Genomic DNA, 14,373 nt, shown 5'->3' on the forward strand with positions numbered 1-14,373 from the left:
TTATCCGAAAGCCGTAAATAGTTCCGCTAGACTCAAGATGGTGTGTTGGATGGAACAAGACTGCCTTGCATCGACAATGGTAAGAGGGTGTATCGAAAACCTTGTCTATTCAGTACCCGCAATGCACCTTTCAATGCCACATATCAAGCTATTTACGCCAATGCGAAAAGCATCCAAAACACCATGCCATGTCTATACCAAAAGCCACTTACTCACATGTTCGTGAGTTTGCTTAGTGAGGATCAATGATGTCGGTGCACGCAATCCCATTCGTACTGCAGAGAGATGTTAGCGAAAGTGCATACGAAGGATGAGAAGGTTCTTGACTTACCACTCTGCCCTCTTCATCACCGGTATAGACATGGTGAGGCATCGGCAATATGCACGTGATGGGTGCCGCAGACGAGGGAGACGTTGGATCACTGTGATTGAGCACATTGATGAGGTTCGCAGACCATGTGCTGGGTACTGAGGTTGGAGTGGTGATGGTCGGGGGTGTTGGCGTTAGATGGAAGATTTTGACGACACCCCTACGATGTCCAGTGAAAATGAGTTCGCGCTCACACCACTCGTTGCCCACGCCCTCATACACAGCGACAGCCGTGATGCCATCTGCGTCGTCTTCGCTGTCGCAGATATCCTCGTCAAGCAGCACTGCGCCGTTGAGTGTTGTGACGATGAGTCGGCTTCCGCAAGCGAGTACAATGTGTCCTGTGACGCTATTGATCCTAGCCGCTTGAATCGGTACTGGGTTTCGCTTTTGCCGTGGACCAAGATCGAGCTCGCGAACGAACTCATTTCGGTTCAAGTCCCAGAGGAACACACGTCCGTCGAGTGATGCGGATAGGAATGCAGAGAAGGCGCGGCTTGCGGCGAGTGTAATGACGGATGACTTGTGGCCAAATAGCGTTGTGGCGTTCTGCAGGTCGATGTGGCCTCTTTCAGCTTTGCTCATGTTCCAAATTGCGAGTGTACAGTCTGTTCCTGCAGTGATGAGGGTTCTACCGTCAACGAAGAGGGAAGTTGTCAGCTGGCCAGAGTGTAAATGCTCGAACAGCCCGATGAGCTTCTTGGAGTGTGAATCATAGAAGCGCACGCTGCCATCCGTGAAACCCCACTCCATGTAACGATCATGATGCGGCGGTATGTTGTGCCGAAATGGTGCTGAGCAAAGGAGCTTGTCGCTCTTGCTGATGTAGTTGAGAGATGAGATGCGATCGTTGGACTCCAGTAGCGTGCCGGGAACCCGATGTAAGCTCTCTGCAGACGTGTCGAGCTTGGTAGGTTTCGTGACGTTTTCTTTCTGTGGGTGCGGTCGCTGGAAAACCTGTGGAGGCGTCTGTCCAAAATTGTTGATAACACTAATCTTCTGTGCGCGCTCCTTCTCGTCAGTAATCGAATCGAGATCGATTGCACCCTGGTATGTCATGTAGTGGAAGACATTTGCTGCCTCGATTGCTGCTTCGCCTCGCTGCTTGTAACCGAAGATGAGGTCGATCCAATGATGCAGGTTCTGGCTGACGTAGGGACTTTCCAGAGCCTCACGCTGTTTGGCTATGAAGATGGCTGGATCGCCCTTGGCCCACGGAGGTAATTGGACGTTATCGATCTTCGAGCCATCCGATCGCAGACCAAAGTTGTACCCATTGACATTGGTCAAGAAGTCAGGGAGAAAGTAGAACTCTGGGGTAAGCTCGCGTACGTCGGCCATATTCTTCGCGGACACCGAGTCCCAGACATTTTGGATCGAGTAGAACATTCGGTCAGCGTGATCCCATGTGCCACCCTGAATGAGGAAGAAGGCCGCGCTGAAGGGTTGAAGTCGCATCAGATACGACGCGACGGTCATGGCGGACGAATAATGAGTTCCGTAGTGGAAGGCGTGACTAGCGTCTCCCATCTCGGCAAACGAGCTAAATCTCTCTCTAATGAGATGCTCTTGCTTAGGATCCTGAATACCAATAGGTTTGCGGAGGTCTCGAAAGTTGCTCGGGTCGCTCAAATCCAATTCTTCGCTGTGGTAGTTCGACAGCACCCACGGGAAGACCGGGTACTGGGTCAGATCGTTGAACGTCCTTCCTGCGAGTGTATTGACGAACATCAGGTAATGGAAGTTGGACATCTCTCCTTTCAGCCATTTCTTGGTCGCTGGATGAGCGGAAGCAGAACCAAATGCTGATGCGAAGCGCGATCCAAATGTCTGTGGTGCTTCCTCCGGGTTGCGCAGGGAGTCAAGGCGCCAGGATATCTCAGAGTTGGCATGCTTGTCCGGATTCGCGACATGCGAAGCTCGCTGTAGGACCCGAGAATGGATGTCGTTTCGAGCCTGGGCAGAGACAGCTGTGAGAAGGTAGCTACGGCCATCATCAAAGAAGACTTCAATTCCAACATCGCGGTGAAGGAAGCGCCGCTTGGAAATACTGATAACCTCAGTCCACTTCCAATTTCTCACTGCGTCTTCTTGGCTCCTTGGTGGTGGGCGACGGGTAGTGACAGCTTCTTTTCCAGCTATGACTTGAACGTAGGGGTCGCGCTCATCGGGCGGCGCCTGCCACACGCGTACGATCTCACCGTCTGACCTTTGGAAGAAATCGTCCAGCAAATAGAGACAATCTTTGCCTACGATGAGGAGGCCCTCTATTGCTTCTAGTCCGACTACCCGAGAGATGTTGCACACGTATTGCACCTGATCGCCGCGGTTAAGGCTCCGCATGACCTTGCGGTTCTTGTCTTCGAAGCCATCCTCATCTTCATACATAGCTTCGACCATCTCAAAGTCGTCGTCGCTAGCAGATTCTGGTTCTTCCGTTGGATCACCCGATGCACTCACGGAAGAGGCAGATCTAGTCGATCGCGCCTTGACAGGGATGGCACCAACAGCTTCCTTCGCCGAAATTGCTGGCACAGTGGTATCCAACCTGGGTCGCTCTCGTGGATCTGTGTCTTTGCGTTTGGGTTGATACGACTGCTCTCTACTGGTGTTGTCGACAACGATACGTAGACGCTTTCGATCACGACCCTCGGTTTCGTCGAGCCGCCATCTGGCAGGTGGACTGTCTTCGAACAGACCACATGGGCCTTTCAGTTGGTGGTCAAGCTTGGCCAAAACTGTTGCCATGTAAGTAGCATTATCCTGCTGGTCTTGAAGGACGCGCTGGTGCTTGATGCGTTCAGAAGCGTGTATGTTGGATCTCCAGTGGTTTGTGGAGTTTTCGTGGTGATTCCAGACATTATCCGCGGCAAGCTCATCAGATTGCCACTGCTTCAGCTTCTCCTTGCGCTTGGCGATTCGCTTCTGAGAAGTCTCTTCGGTCTTCTTGTTTTGGCTTTGGGCAAAGTCTTCCCAAGATTTAGTCATTGAGCCATAGAAGAACTTGTCCATCTCAGTCTTGTTTTTATCAAGCCACTCTAGGAATGTTTCATTATCAAGTTCGACAAGCTTCTGAAAGCCATCGTAGAGATCTTTCGTGTCGCCGTGGATGGCATCGGCCAAGATCATAGATGTTTCGTGAGGCTTTTGCACCATGAGCGACCTCCAGAAGTTCGCCGCCGCAAGACGCACGTCCGTGTGTTCAGACGACAACTGTGTGTAGAGAAGATAGCAAATCATCTTCAACGAAAATGTTTCGTTGTTGACAGAAGAAAGAATGATAGGCTGCCAATACATCATCTTCTCGATAACTGCCGTGGTAGTTGCACCACTTTCTGACTCATCTGACTCCGCCAAACGAAGCAGAGCAACTCTCAAGAAGGTGTTACGGATTGATGAGATAGGCTGCGTGCACAGTCTGACGGACTTGATAGTCGCAATATCCGGACGTTCGAGATATTCTAGGAGGAAGCCAGCGAAGTCGAGCAAGGACTCTGCGCCTTCAAGAAACCATCCCTCGAAGACCGCTTCGGACACGTGGATCACGAAGCGTTGCAGATTGAGGAGAACGCGCGGTTCGTGTAATAATTGCTGATCAAACTGAAGCGCATTCTTGACGGACGAGAGCGTTTGCCGAAGAATGTATGACTCGAAGTATGCTTGATGTTCTTGAAAGCCGGGAGGCGTCTTGAGGAAGAGACCTAAGCCAGGAAACTCTTTGCGTGTGAATATCTGGTCCTTGAACACGTCGAGAACAACTTCCAAAGTCGCTTCCACTACGGAGCTACCAACCTTTAGTGCCAAGGGAGCAGCGTACTTTGGTGATAGTATTGGATTGAGAGAAGGTTGCTGAGCGACCTTCTTCTTATCCGCCGAGACGAGCACAAATGATGACGCTCTGCGGAAAGGTAATACGCGTCGAGACGCAGGCGAAGGTGATACGTCAACGTTGGTCGTGCGAACCACAGGCGCTTCATGCCCGTTGGCTCGGGAAAGTGGTCGGATCACAACGTCTTGGCCCTCGAAGGTCAGTGCGGACCCTCTTGAAAGTAATTCCGTCTCAGCGCTAACACTGTCAGATGTGACAATGACTGGATAGAGGACGAAGAGCAGTTCTTGAACGTAGTTGGAAGAGTGAGTGTAATCGCGAAATCCTTCCGATCGTGAATGTAGCTCAGACAGGAACTGAATAGCAGAGTTCAGAACAACGGCAAAGTCATTCAGTCGATCTGTCTGAGGAGCCCGGGTATCTAGAATCATTAGCACGGCTGTTACATGGTGGTTGAGCTTAACTCACCAACTGTTGGCTGCTTGGCATTTAGCGACATTGTTCTACGACGCCCTCGAGTGACTGTGCCTTCGCCAGTCTCTTGCTTTGGTGTGCCATCATCGGCTCGGGCGAGGTCACGGTCGCGGACAATCGCTCGCAGGCCAGTCTCCAACATCGCGGTGATTACTGGGAATATTTCGGGGTACCAAATCCTGAGCTGAGACTGGGGTGAATGCGCGATAAAAATGTCGACCAGATTGAAGACGTCAAAGTCGCGCTCGAAGTCAATGGTTGCGACATCGCGACCAAAAAGGATCGCGAAACAGATAGTCCAGATGCCTGGTGTATTCCACCAGTGGCGCAACCTGTTCTTCATCAAGATGAAGCCTCCTGTCTTATCCCCAAACTTCTTGACGTAGTGCGAACCATTGATCACTAGCAGTCGAGCTAAGATCTTTGCCCCAAGAACAACGACTCGCTGTTCAGGTTCGGCAAGGAGATAGAGCAGCCACTTTCCAGTGACATTCTTCGCAAAACGAACGATTTCGTGCGGGTTCTGAGGATCGCAGAGAAGTTCCGCCAGGAGAGTGAGGATGGCGATGCCCAAATCTGGTAGGGATAGTGGTGGCGAACTGCCGCCGCTTTGTGCCGGGCTGTTCGAGCGTGGTGTAGACTCTGGTGTCAATGTTGGTGGTGTACCTTTGCGAAGACGAGCAATGCTCGCTCTCGGTCGCAGTGCTCGTTTCGCATATGATGCGCGGCTGTCGTGCAGCGCATATGTGACGAAAAGAGATAGCGATCTCGCATTTTCCCCGTTGAAATTGATGATAAGTAGCGCTTTGAAGGCGGCGAGAAACAGCTTGAACGTTGATGGAGTGAAGTTTTCACCTTTGAGAGCATCTGTGAGACGCTTGACAACACCTGTAATGGGTCAGCTAAAGTTGACGCGCCATGTCGGCATACTTACGTATCCTATGGAATCGCTTAGCGTTGTAGTGATGGTGCTTACTGCCCTTGGCAAAGTGCGCAAATTGCAAGTAATACAACTTCTGCGTTTCCAACGAAGTAGCTCTACGCCAGATCTCCAGATCAACCAGAAGTACTCTATACGCAAGTGGGTTGATGATGAGTGACTCGGTTGGCTCGTTTTCATCGTATCCAACGAATCGGAGGATGATTCGCAAGAGCTGCATTACGAAGTCTTCGCAGTCTTCTGGTGTCACATCTAATGAGGAGGGGTTGCGCGGCACCAATCCCCCCATGGCGAATCCAATCTTCTGGCGCAGAACCTCAGCCAAGACAGCAAACCCGTTGCGCTGCTCCATGGCCTCACAATTGCGCCAATTCCCCCCAACAGCTTCAAGCAGAATGTTGACAGAGCGAAGCATGCTGTCTAAAGTCTGGGCGGATTGCACCAGCTTCAAGCCGACAGCCACACATCCGCCAATGCGCCAAATGGCATCGTCGAGTGATTGTGGAACGACAACGACAGGGTCACCAGATAGACGTCCAAATCCTCGTGGCTGAGACAGTGCATCATTGACCGAAGGTACGGCAGCATTGATGATGATCGGAGTACTATGAAGTCTGGTATACTTATGCAGAGTTTTAGCTGATTCGCGTGATAGTGATCGGATTAGTTGGGATTCATCGATGGCATTTCTGTCATCGTCGTCCATTACGGAACTGGGAGAGAAGCTCAGTATTATCTTCGATTCAGGCATGAGATGGCTTGCATTGGCCCGAATAGCTGCTACGATGTCGGATCGTTCCTCTCTCCCAGGATGTAATATCTCGTTGTGAACATGAAGCTCAGCAGAGGTACGGTAGGTTTGAAACGACCCGAGCCTATCTTGGAAGTTTCCACAATAACGCGGGCCAAGTTTATGATATACAGCGATCAGCTCATCTGACAGCGGTTCAGAGAATAGATGGAAGGAGGCGACTGAGAGCTTGGAGGTAATGACGTTTCTACCCAGCCGAGGCGCCAAGTTCCGTGGTGTTCCCAAGAACGCGAGTATGTGGTGTTTGGACACGCTAGAAGACATGGAGGCAAAGCTATCCTGGCTGCTATCCAGTAACGGAGGATGCGAAGGGTAGTGGGCTTTCATAGTCTCGGTGAACTCACCATCGACGAAAAGAGATGCCTTAGCAGCGCCGATACCGATAGTCTTGGCTCTTCGATGAACCACAGCGATGTGATACCACCGGCCTGCTTCGAAACGAGGAGCTTTCTTGAATCTGACACTGGGTATGACACCAGTAGAATGACCCATGTAAGTCTGCAGGATAAAGCAACGTGTATCCCTTTCCAGATATGCCATGAGGAAACACGTTTGTGTATCGTCGTATGCGCCGAAGAGAGTGGTATGGCAGTCGGCGTCGAACCTATCGACCCTTACCCAAGCAGCAAACGTATATCCGCCTCCTGGGGACATGGGTGGGAATGGACGACCAATGTCTGGAAGTTCAACAGCGCTGAAGCCATGCAAGGATAGATCGAATTGTATGAAGGGCGGGTCGCGGGAGGAGCGCATACCACGCAAGAGAAACTCAGCAGCTGATTCAGAAGACGCTGCTTTGCGGAAGAGGTAGTATGCATCGTCCAGCTTGTTGATGCCGTACTGAATTAGGTCGTCGGCCAGCTCTTGCAAGAGGCTGGCTTCTATAGGAGCGCACTTGTTCTCAAAGAGCAGGGGTAGGACACTGCTCAAGACGCCAGTGACGTGCAGCGCAGCTTTGTTGTAAGATGAGATGGAAGTGATTTCCAGTATGGCAAGCAGCACCGATATGGAAAGAGCCTTGGAGCGCGTGCCCGGGGCATCTTCACCAGAAAGACCCCGCCAGAAGTGGAAGATGGTCGGAATGATGTCTGGATTCTGCAGTATCTCATTGCCGCTGAATATAGCCCGCACCTGGCTGCGTAGTGGGTCAAGATCGAGATCGGTATCGCTGTACACGGACCGCGGGCTAGAGACTACGATCACAGTAGGCTGCGAGTCGCCGCTGGCTGCTGCGTCCTCGTCCTGCTTGGGTTGTGCGACTTCGACCTTCTTATCAATATCCCTGAAGATGCGTGTCATGGTCTCCTCGCCCAAGGCAAAGGCGAACAGGGTGCCGAAAAGCTGCTCCTGGCCGGCATCGTCACGTTTGCTCTGCGACTGTCCGCCAAAAATGCCAGTGCTGGCCAGGGCCTGTTCCAAAGCACTCCAGCCGCCGTGCTCGACGCGCTTGGCGAAGAAGCGCCTGTTACCGGCATGCTCGTTCAGCGCGTCTGACAGGACATCGAGTGTGCCCTTGATCACCTCGAAGAAGTCGATGCGGTCGGGCGTGGGCAGCTCGGCGGGTTTGTAGAAGCCGGAGAGCGAGCGCAGGGTAATAAGGAGGGTCTCGAAGCCGCGGACATGGCGGAACGCGTCTTTGGTATGGGTTTGGTCGTTGGACTCGATCAGCAGCTGGCGCATGCGGCGGAGGGCGTTGCTCTGGTTGTGGAGGACGTCGGAGGTCGGTGGTGTGGTCTCGGAGGCCCTGATCAACTCATCCGCTAGGCTTCGGAGTTCGGCTATCTGGTTATTCATCGGCGGCAGTCGTGAGGCGGCCGTGGAGGACCTGTGCGGCCGCGTCGTCGCCATGTTCAGGCGAGACCGCTGCTGCGGAATTTGGGCGGAGGTGATGGCTGCGCGGGTAGCACCTTCATGTCTCCCGAGCCCCAAGCCCGCACATGAGACCTCGACTTGCGGGGAATACTAGTCGTGTCGTTTGGTGGTGGGCGGGCGCACAATGAGGGCTGATTACGGCGGGCGGGCTCCGCGCTCGTCGTGGTTGCTGCTAAGCTGGTCATCGAAGCTGATCCCTGTCAGTCCAGAGCTCAGCCAGGCTCCCACGCTGCACGCGCCGAGCAACGTCAAGTCGCCGCAAAGCAAGGTACTGATAAACAATGCACCAGCACTAGGAGCTGTGCATATCGCCTACCAACATAGTTATGATAAACACGCGTTCTGTCTCACGCGGGCCGCATGGTGCGCTCCTGACTATTGCCTCTCACGTGAGCACGCATTGCCCAGGTGTGGCTGGCACACCTGCTTTGGCATATCGATAACTACCTCAGTACATGTCAGAGCAACGTTGGCTCCCAGTAACCCATATGTGAAGCCATGCTCCACCAACACAGCCAGCCTCTGCATCTCAGGGCACTCGGGTGTCCTGATACCAACCGTGTATCATTCATCTGATACTCATGGCGCGTGCGCTAGCTCACCCCAGCCTCACTCGCGCGGGCGCGGATAGGTCATGCGTCATCCACCTAGCGCGCCCGGGCCATGCACCGAGGTCCTGATAAGAAGCTCCATCGCCAGAGCTACCCCAGCTGCATCCCCATCTCTCCTCCACAACACTCTCCTCCCTCCCATCACCCCTTCCTTCATCTATCACGCTTCTTGCATCCCCTTTACCCTTGTGTTTCTAGTTCTCGCTGTGCGAGCTCCGCCATCATGAAGTACAGCCTGGTCTTCGCGCTACCGGCTTTGGCCGCCGCGTCGCCTACCTTCAACGTAGAGACCATTCACAAGAACGCCGCCCCAGTGCTGTCGTCGACCTCCGCCAAGGAGGTGCCCAACAGCTACATGGTCGTCTTCAAGAAGCACGTCAAGGATGCCTCCAAGCACCACGACTGGGTCCAGAGCGTCCACACCAAGAACAACGAGGAGCGCATGGAGCTGCGAAAGCGCTCCTCGCAGTTCCCCGTTACCACTGAGGTCTTCGATGGTCTCAAGCACGTCTACGAGATGGCCGGCATGAAGGGCTACTCTGGCCACTTCGACGACGAGACCATCGAGGCCATCAGGAACCACCCCGATGTAAGTTCTATCCCCAGCTGTTACCAGCTTGCATCATCCCAGATGGCGTCAGCGCGTTGGTGGCCTAGAGTGAGCGCTGCCTGGGCGGCCTCATCTCCGCAGGCAGCTCCGGCTCCGCATCAGCACACGTGACGCCATCTAGGTACTTGTACCTGCATAAGACTTGGCGCTAACACCTTGATAGGTCGACTACATCGAGCGCGACTCAGAGGTCCACACTCTCGGCCACGACGAACCTGAAGTCGAGAAGAACTCCCCCTGGGGTCTCGCCCGTATCTCGCACCGCGACTCCCTGAGCTTCGGCACCTGGAACAAGTACCTCTACGCCGCCGACGGTGGTGAGGGCGTTGACGTTTACGTCATCGACACCGGCACAAACACCAAGCACGTTGACTTTGAGGGTCGTGCTAAGTGGGGCAAGACCATCCCCAACGGCGATGCCGACGAGGATGGCAACGGCCACGGCACCCACTGCTCCGGCACTGTCGCCGGTAAGAAGTACGGTGTTGCCAAGAAGGCGCACGTCTACGCCGTCAAGGTCCTCCGCTCCAACGGCTCCGGCACCATGTCCGACGTCGTCAAGGGTGTTGAGTACGCTGCTAAGTCTCACTCTGAGACCGTCAAGGCCGCCAAGGACGGCAAGAAGAAGGGCTTCAAGGGAAGCGCCGCCAACATGAGCTTGGGAGGTGGCAAGTCCACCACCCTCGACCTCGCTGTCAACGCTGCCGTTGACGCAGGTATCCACTTTGCCGTCGCTGCCGGTAACGATAATGCCGACTCCTGCAACTACTCCCCAGCCGCTGCTGAGAAGGCCGTGACCGTCGGTGCCTCCACTCTCCTCGATGAGCGTGCCTACTTCTCCAACTACGGAAAGTGCAACGACATCTTCGCCCCTGGTCTCAACATCCTCTCCACCTGGATCGGCTCTGAGCACGCCACCAACACCATCTCTGGAACCTCAATGGCCTCTCCCCACATTGCTGGTCTCCTCGCCTACATGCTGTCTCTTCAGCCTAGCAAGGACTCTGCCTATGCTGTCGCCGATATCACCCCCAAGAAGCTCAAGGAGAATCTCATCTCCGTCGCCACCGTCGGTGCTCTCTCTGATGTCCCAAGCAACACCAAGAACGTCCTCGCCTGGAACGGTGGTGGCTCTTCCAACTACACCGAGATTGTTGAGAAGGGTGGCTACTCTGTCAAGAAGGCTGCCGAGAAGGAGGAGTCCGAGTTCACCATCACCATCCCTTCTCTCTCCGAGATCGAGGGTGACTTCGAGAGCGCGAAGGAGTCTGCCAGCCGCACCGCTCACCGCGCCGGAGGCAAGCTCCAGCACCTTGAGCAAGAGATCGAGGACTTCATCGCCGAGGAGATGGAGTCTATGTTCGAGAAGGTTAAGGAGCGCGTCGCTATCCAGTAAATGTGACATGATATGATCGTTAATATGACCCAAGAGGGTCTACTGATATATGGAATGGGTTGGGTTCGGTATCGGCGTCTGGTTTTCTACATGGAGCATGTGTCTCCCATCTCAGTGGACACAAGTTGATGTACTGTACGTTACTCTTGATATGGAACGCAATGTGAGGTAGGTTAGATATCTGGAATGGATCTATCTTTCCTCCACCAATCTTCACTACTCTGCCGTATGTGCCTGCTTGCCTTGATGTTGCGAATTAGGGATTTTTATCACCACGAGCCCGTTCAGGAGGTCGTCTTGGCCTTCGGCTTTAAGCCTGCTTTCTCTTCGGCCACGCGTCTGAGAACGCTAAACACGAAGTCGGTGTGTTTGCTCAGCAATTCCGCAATGTCTGACTTGTTGAGCAGTTCGATATGTGAAATGATAATCTGACGGATTACTTCGCGTAGACCATCGTCGCTATCTGGAGTGCTGCTGAGGGCATGTTCCGCGGCTTGCGCAAAAACATCCTTGTCCCAAAATATCGCACAGAGTGCAGAGAAATTGGTGCGCGCCAGATCTTTGAGGCCGTTGACGTCGTACTTGTCTGCAATCTCGTACATCTTTGAGTGAACAAGGAGCGTAGTACGATTGATTTCGGTCCCCTCAAGAATTGGGGCACAGATCCCGCACACGAAGTTGACGCAAGTGCCATTGCAATTAGTACAGTAATGGTGTGGACAGATGGCGTGAAATGGATATCTGCAGTCACCACTGCACGTATGTGGGAAGTCTAAAAGGAACTCGAAGTCGCTGGGCGAGCGACTCGCACGTAGGGCTTTGGCGGCCCGTGTGTCCGATTTGATTGTCAAGTCCTTGGTTTCGTAGTCGTTCTCGTAGAGGAATTGGATGAGTAGCTTCACGATAGCTGGGTCGTCCTCGGGGAGATCAACTTTGCTCTCAGCTGCTTCCTGATACAGTGTCAGCACTGCCGAATCAGTCCCATTCTTGCCGGCCTGAGAGAACAATCACTTACCCTACCTGCAGGGAACCTTTCCGCGCGCTCGAAGAAGCCAGAGCGGCAGCAGACAATGTTCTTGTGGACGTGGTGCGTGTCGCCGCCGCATGTGATAGTGAAGTCGGAGTATTTGCCCGAGGTTCGCAAACTACATACATAGATTAGCATCATCGCACCTTCCTAAGTCTGCACATTACATGCGCTTACTCTTTCATCATCGCTACATGCGCGTGGGGCGATGAAGTCGCCATTGCGGTCTTTGCTGGTGTCGTGTCGAGATTAGGTAATGGACAAAGATGTGACTGAGTAGAAGCGAGGTCCAGAAGACCCACTATTGAAGCGCTGCTTAGCGAGAGATTAAGGTGAAAGTGAAAGTTGGAGTGAAAGAAGTGGCAGTTTGGCAGAATTTCTCCATCATGCCTCCAGAACGCTGAGCGCTTCTGTAAAACCTCTTCTCTCTACCTAGCATCACAGAGAGTGACTAATATGTTCTTCCAGATAGCCTGAAATTTCGACAATATTGCTCATGCTCGCAGCGTAACCCTAACCGGCAACCCATCCACCGGATGAGCTCCACCACCGCCCATCTCAGCCTGATACGCTCGGTTCCCATCAACAGTCTTGATACCCTTCCTCGGATGCAATTTGTCCCATTCCTCATACGCCGGAGTGATATCGAACATCCTCACAGTCATGACCAATGCGATCTTGAGTTCCAACTGCGCAAGCGTCTGCCCGATGCATGCACGGGGACCCCACTCAAAAGCTCTCCACGAAGCTTTCTTCGGGTACAATGGGTCTTCAGGGTCGACTAGCCAGCGATCAGGAATGAAGTCTTCTGGTTGCACAAATACTTCGGGGTTATGATGTAAGGCTAAGGTGAGGGTCCAGATGTTACAGCCGTCTGTGGGATATTGGTGGCCTTGCTCATCTGATAGGAAGACATCTGGACGGCCATCGCGCATGCTACCGGCGGGGGGGAAGATGCGTAGAACCTCTTTGATGACGGCCAAGGTATAAGGTAGCTGATTCAGTAGTGAGGGGTCGTCCGCGATAGATCGAGTGATGGTGTCGAGTGAGAAGTCTGATCCGAACACCTTGTCATGTTCTGCACGGACTTTGAATAAAGCCTCTGGGTGACGCGAGAGGAGTATGTAGCTGTACAGTAGTGTGCTACTCGTAGTATCATGACCAGCGTAAAGGAACAACCGAAGTTGAGGTTTCGCGAGCTGCTTGAAGACCGATTCTGATATCTCATCTTTGTCTTCTACATCTTCGAGATACTTGTCCATGGCCAACGCAATGATAGATCTCGACTGTTTGCGGGAAACACCAGATGAGTCTTTGCGGGAGCTGGCCAACTCTTCAAAGCGCTTGTCGATTTCCTCATCGAGGTATCGGTTCATACGGTAATTGTTGTACTTTTGAACAAATGGGCGAGGATTGAGATAGCGACGGAACGGGTTGAATGTTGTGCCGAACGATGTCCAGTAGACTTGTCTTCGGAGACAATCTGCGAGCGCGCTTCCTTGGGTTTGGTAGTATAGACGTGAGCCACTGTGTCCGATGTTCAGCAGTTGCCCCATGTTGCAAGCGTACTGAATGGTGAACTTACAGGGTAACACGTGCAATAATGTCGAATGTTAGCCGAAGAGTATACTCTTCCAAAGGAAAGACTTCATTTTTCTTTGCGCGTTCTTGGAGAAGTTTGCAGAAAGTTGAGACTTCCTCGGCGATCGCAGGTGAAAGTCCTGTGATGTAGCCAGCAGCGAATCCTGGATTAAAGAGCGCTCGCCATTTCTTCCACGTGCTTCCCTCCATTGTCAGTAGAGACGGACCACCATTGATGACCTCCAAGGTAGCATTTATGTTGGGCGGCTTGTTGAGGAAAGCAGCTTCTACTTGCGATGCAACAAAAGGGTTTGCGACCACCATGAGAGGAGCGTTGAAAGGCCATAGGTTGAGATAGAAGACGCCGCCGGGGAATGACTCTGCTATCCGCCGTACTACCACATGCATTACAGTGTTGCGAGGCAAGTCCTGAATGGTTTCTTTCAACACGATGAGATGACCTAACAGAGGATGGTGTTTTGGCATAGGCTGGCTATTATTAGAAGTACGTCCGCGGTATATCGAAGAGTCGACTTACTGCACCTGACTTTTGTAGCCTCTTGATGTGTTGCCGATTAGCCATTAAGCTGGCTACAAACATGACCAAGGCTCCGGCGGCAACAGCCATAACGGCTGGCATGCTGACCCGCGTCATGCTTACTCACGTTTCGTGCAATAAAGATTGCCGAGGGCGGCACAAAAGCACGAGTAGATGAGCTCGATTTCGCGAGTGTTGATGTTGAAATGCCGCCGAAGGTGCAAGGCGCACGAGGAAGTAGCCTTGGGGGCGGCACGGGTAGGGCGCTAGCCCTATTTGGGCATCATGCATGTCAGCACTATCTATAGCACAAA

General features: G+C 53.0%; 4 protein-coding genes across 4 annotated transcripts; 1 reads left to right on the top strand and 3 right to left on the bottom strand.

Annotated features, from left to right (window-relative positions):
- Positions 1–242: 242 nt before the first annotated feature.
- Positions 243–8,272, bottom strand: J4E86_006599 (uncharacterized protein; the record flags this gene model as incomplete). Its single annotated transcript, XM_051447125.1, has 4 exons — positions 243–275; positions 332–4,620; positions 4,668–5,561; positions 5,608–8,272. 4 exons carry the CDS (start codon positions 8,270–8,272, stop codon positions 243–245), a joined length of 7,881 nt encoding a protein of 2,626 aa, XP_051301610.1.
- An 858-nt stretch (positions 8,273–9,130) lies between these two features.
- J4E86_006600 (uncharacterized protein) lies at positions 9,131–10,913 on the top strand (the record flags this gene model as incomplete). The annotated part of the gene is made up of 2 exons (XM_051447126.1): positions 9,131–9,496; positions 9,681–10,913. The coding sequence occupies 2 exons, from the start codon at positions 9,131–9,133 to the stop codon at positions 10,911–10,913; spliced, it is 1,599 nt and encodes a 532-aa protein (XP_051301611.1).
- A 284-nt stretch (positions 10,914–11,197) lies between these two features.
- On the bottom strand, positions 11,198–12,161 carry J4E86_006601 (uncharacterized protein; the record flags this gene model as incomplete). Its single annotated transcript, XM_051447127.1, has 4 exons — positions 11,198–11,499; positions 11,725–11,863; positions 11,929–12,058; positions 12,118–12,161. 4 exons carry the CDS (start codon positions 12,159–12,161, stop codon positions 11,198–11,200), a joined length of 615 nt encoding a protein of 204 aa, XP_051301612.1.
- Positions 12,162–12,434: 273 nt separating this feature from the next.
- On the bottom strand, positions 12,435–14,176 carry J4E86_006602 (uncharacterized protein; the record flags this gene model as incomplete). Its single annotated transcript, XM_051447128.1, has 3 exons — positions 12,435–13,467; positions 13,526–14,010; positions 14,060–14,176. The coding sequence occupies 3 exons, from the start codon at positions 14,174–14,176 to the stop codon at positions 12,435–12,437; spliced, it is 1,635 nt and encodes a 544-aa protein (XP_051301613.1).
- Positions 14,177–14,373: the final 197 nt, after the last annotated feature.

Source organism: Alternaria arbusti (genome assembly GCF_024043155.1).
Source record: "Alternaria arbusti strain BMP 1465 chromosome Unknown scaffold_8, whole genome shotgun sequence".
Taxonomy (NCBI): Eukaryota; Fungi; Ascomycota; class Dothideomycetes; order Pleosporales; family Pleosporaceae; genus Alternaria; species Alternaria arbusti.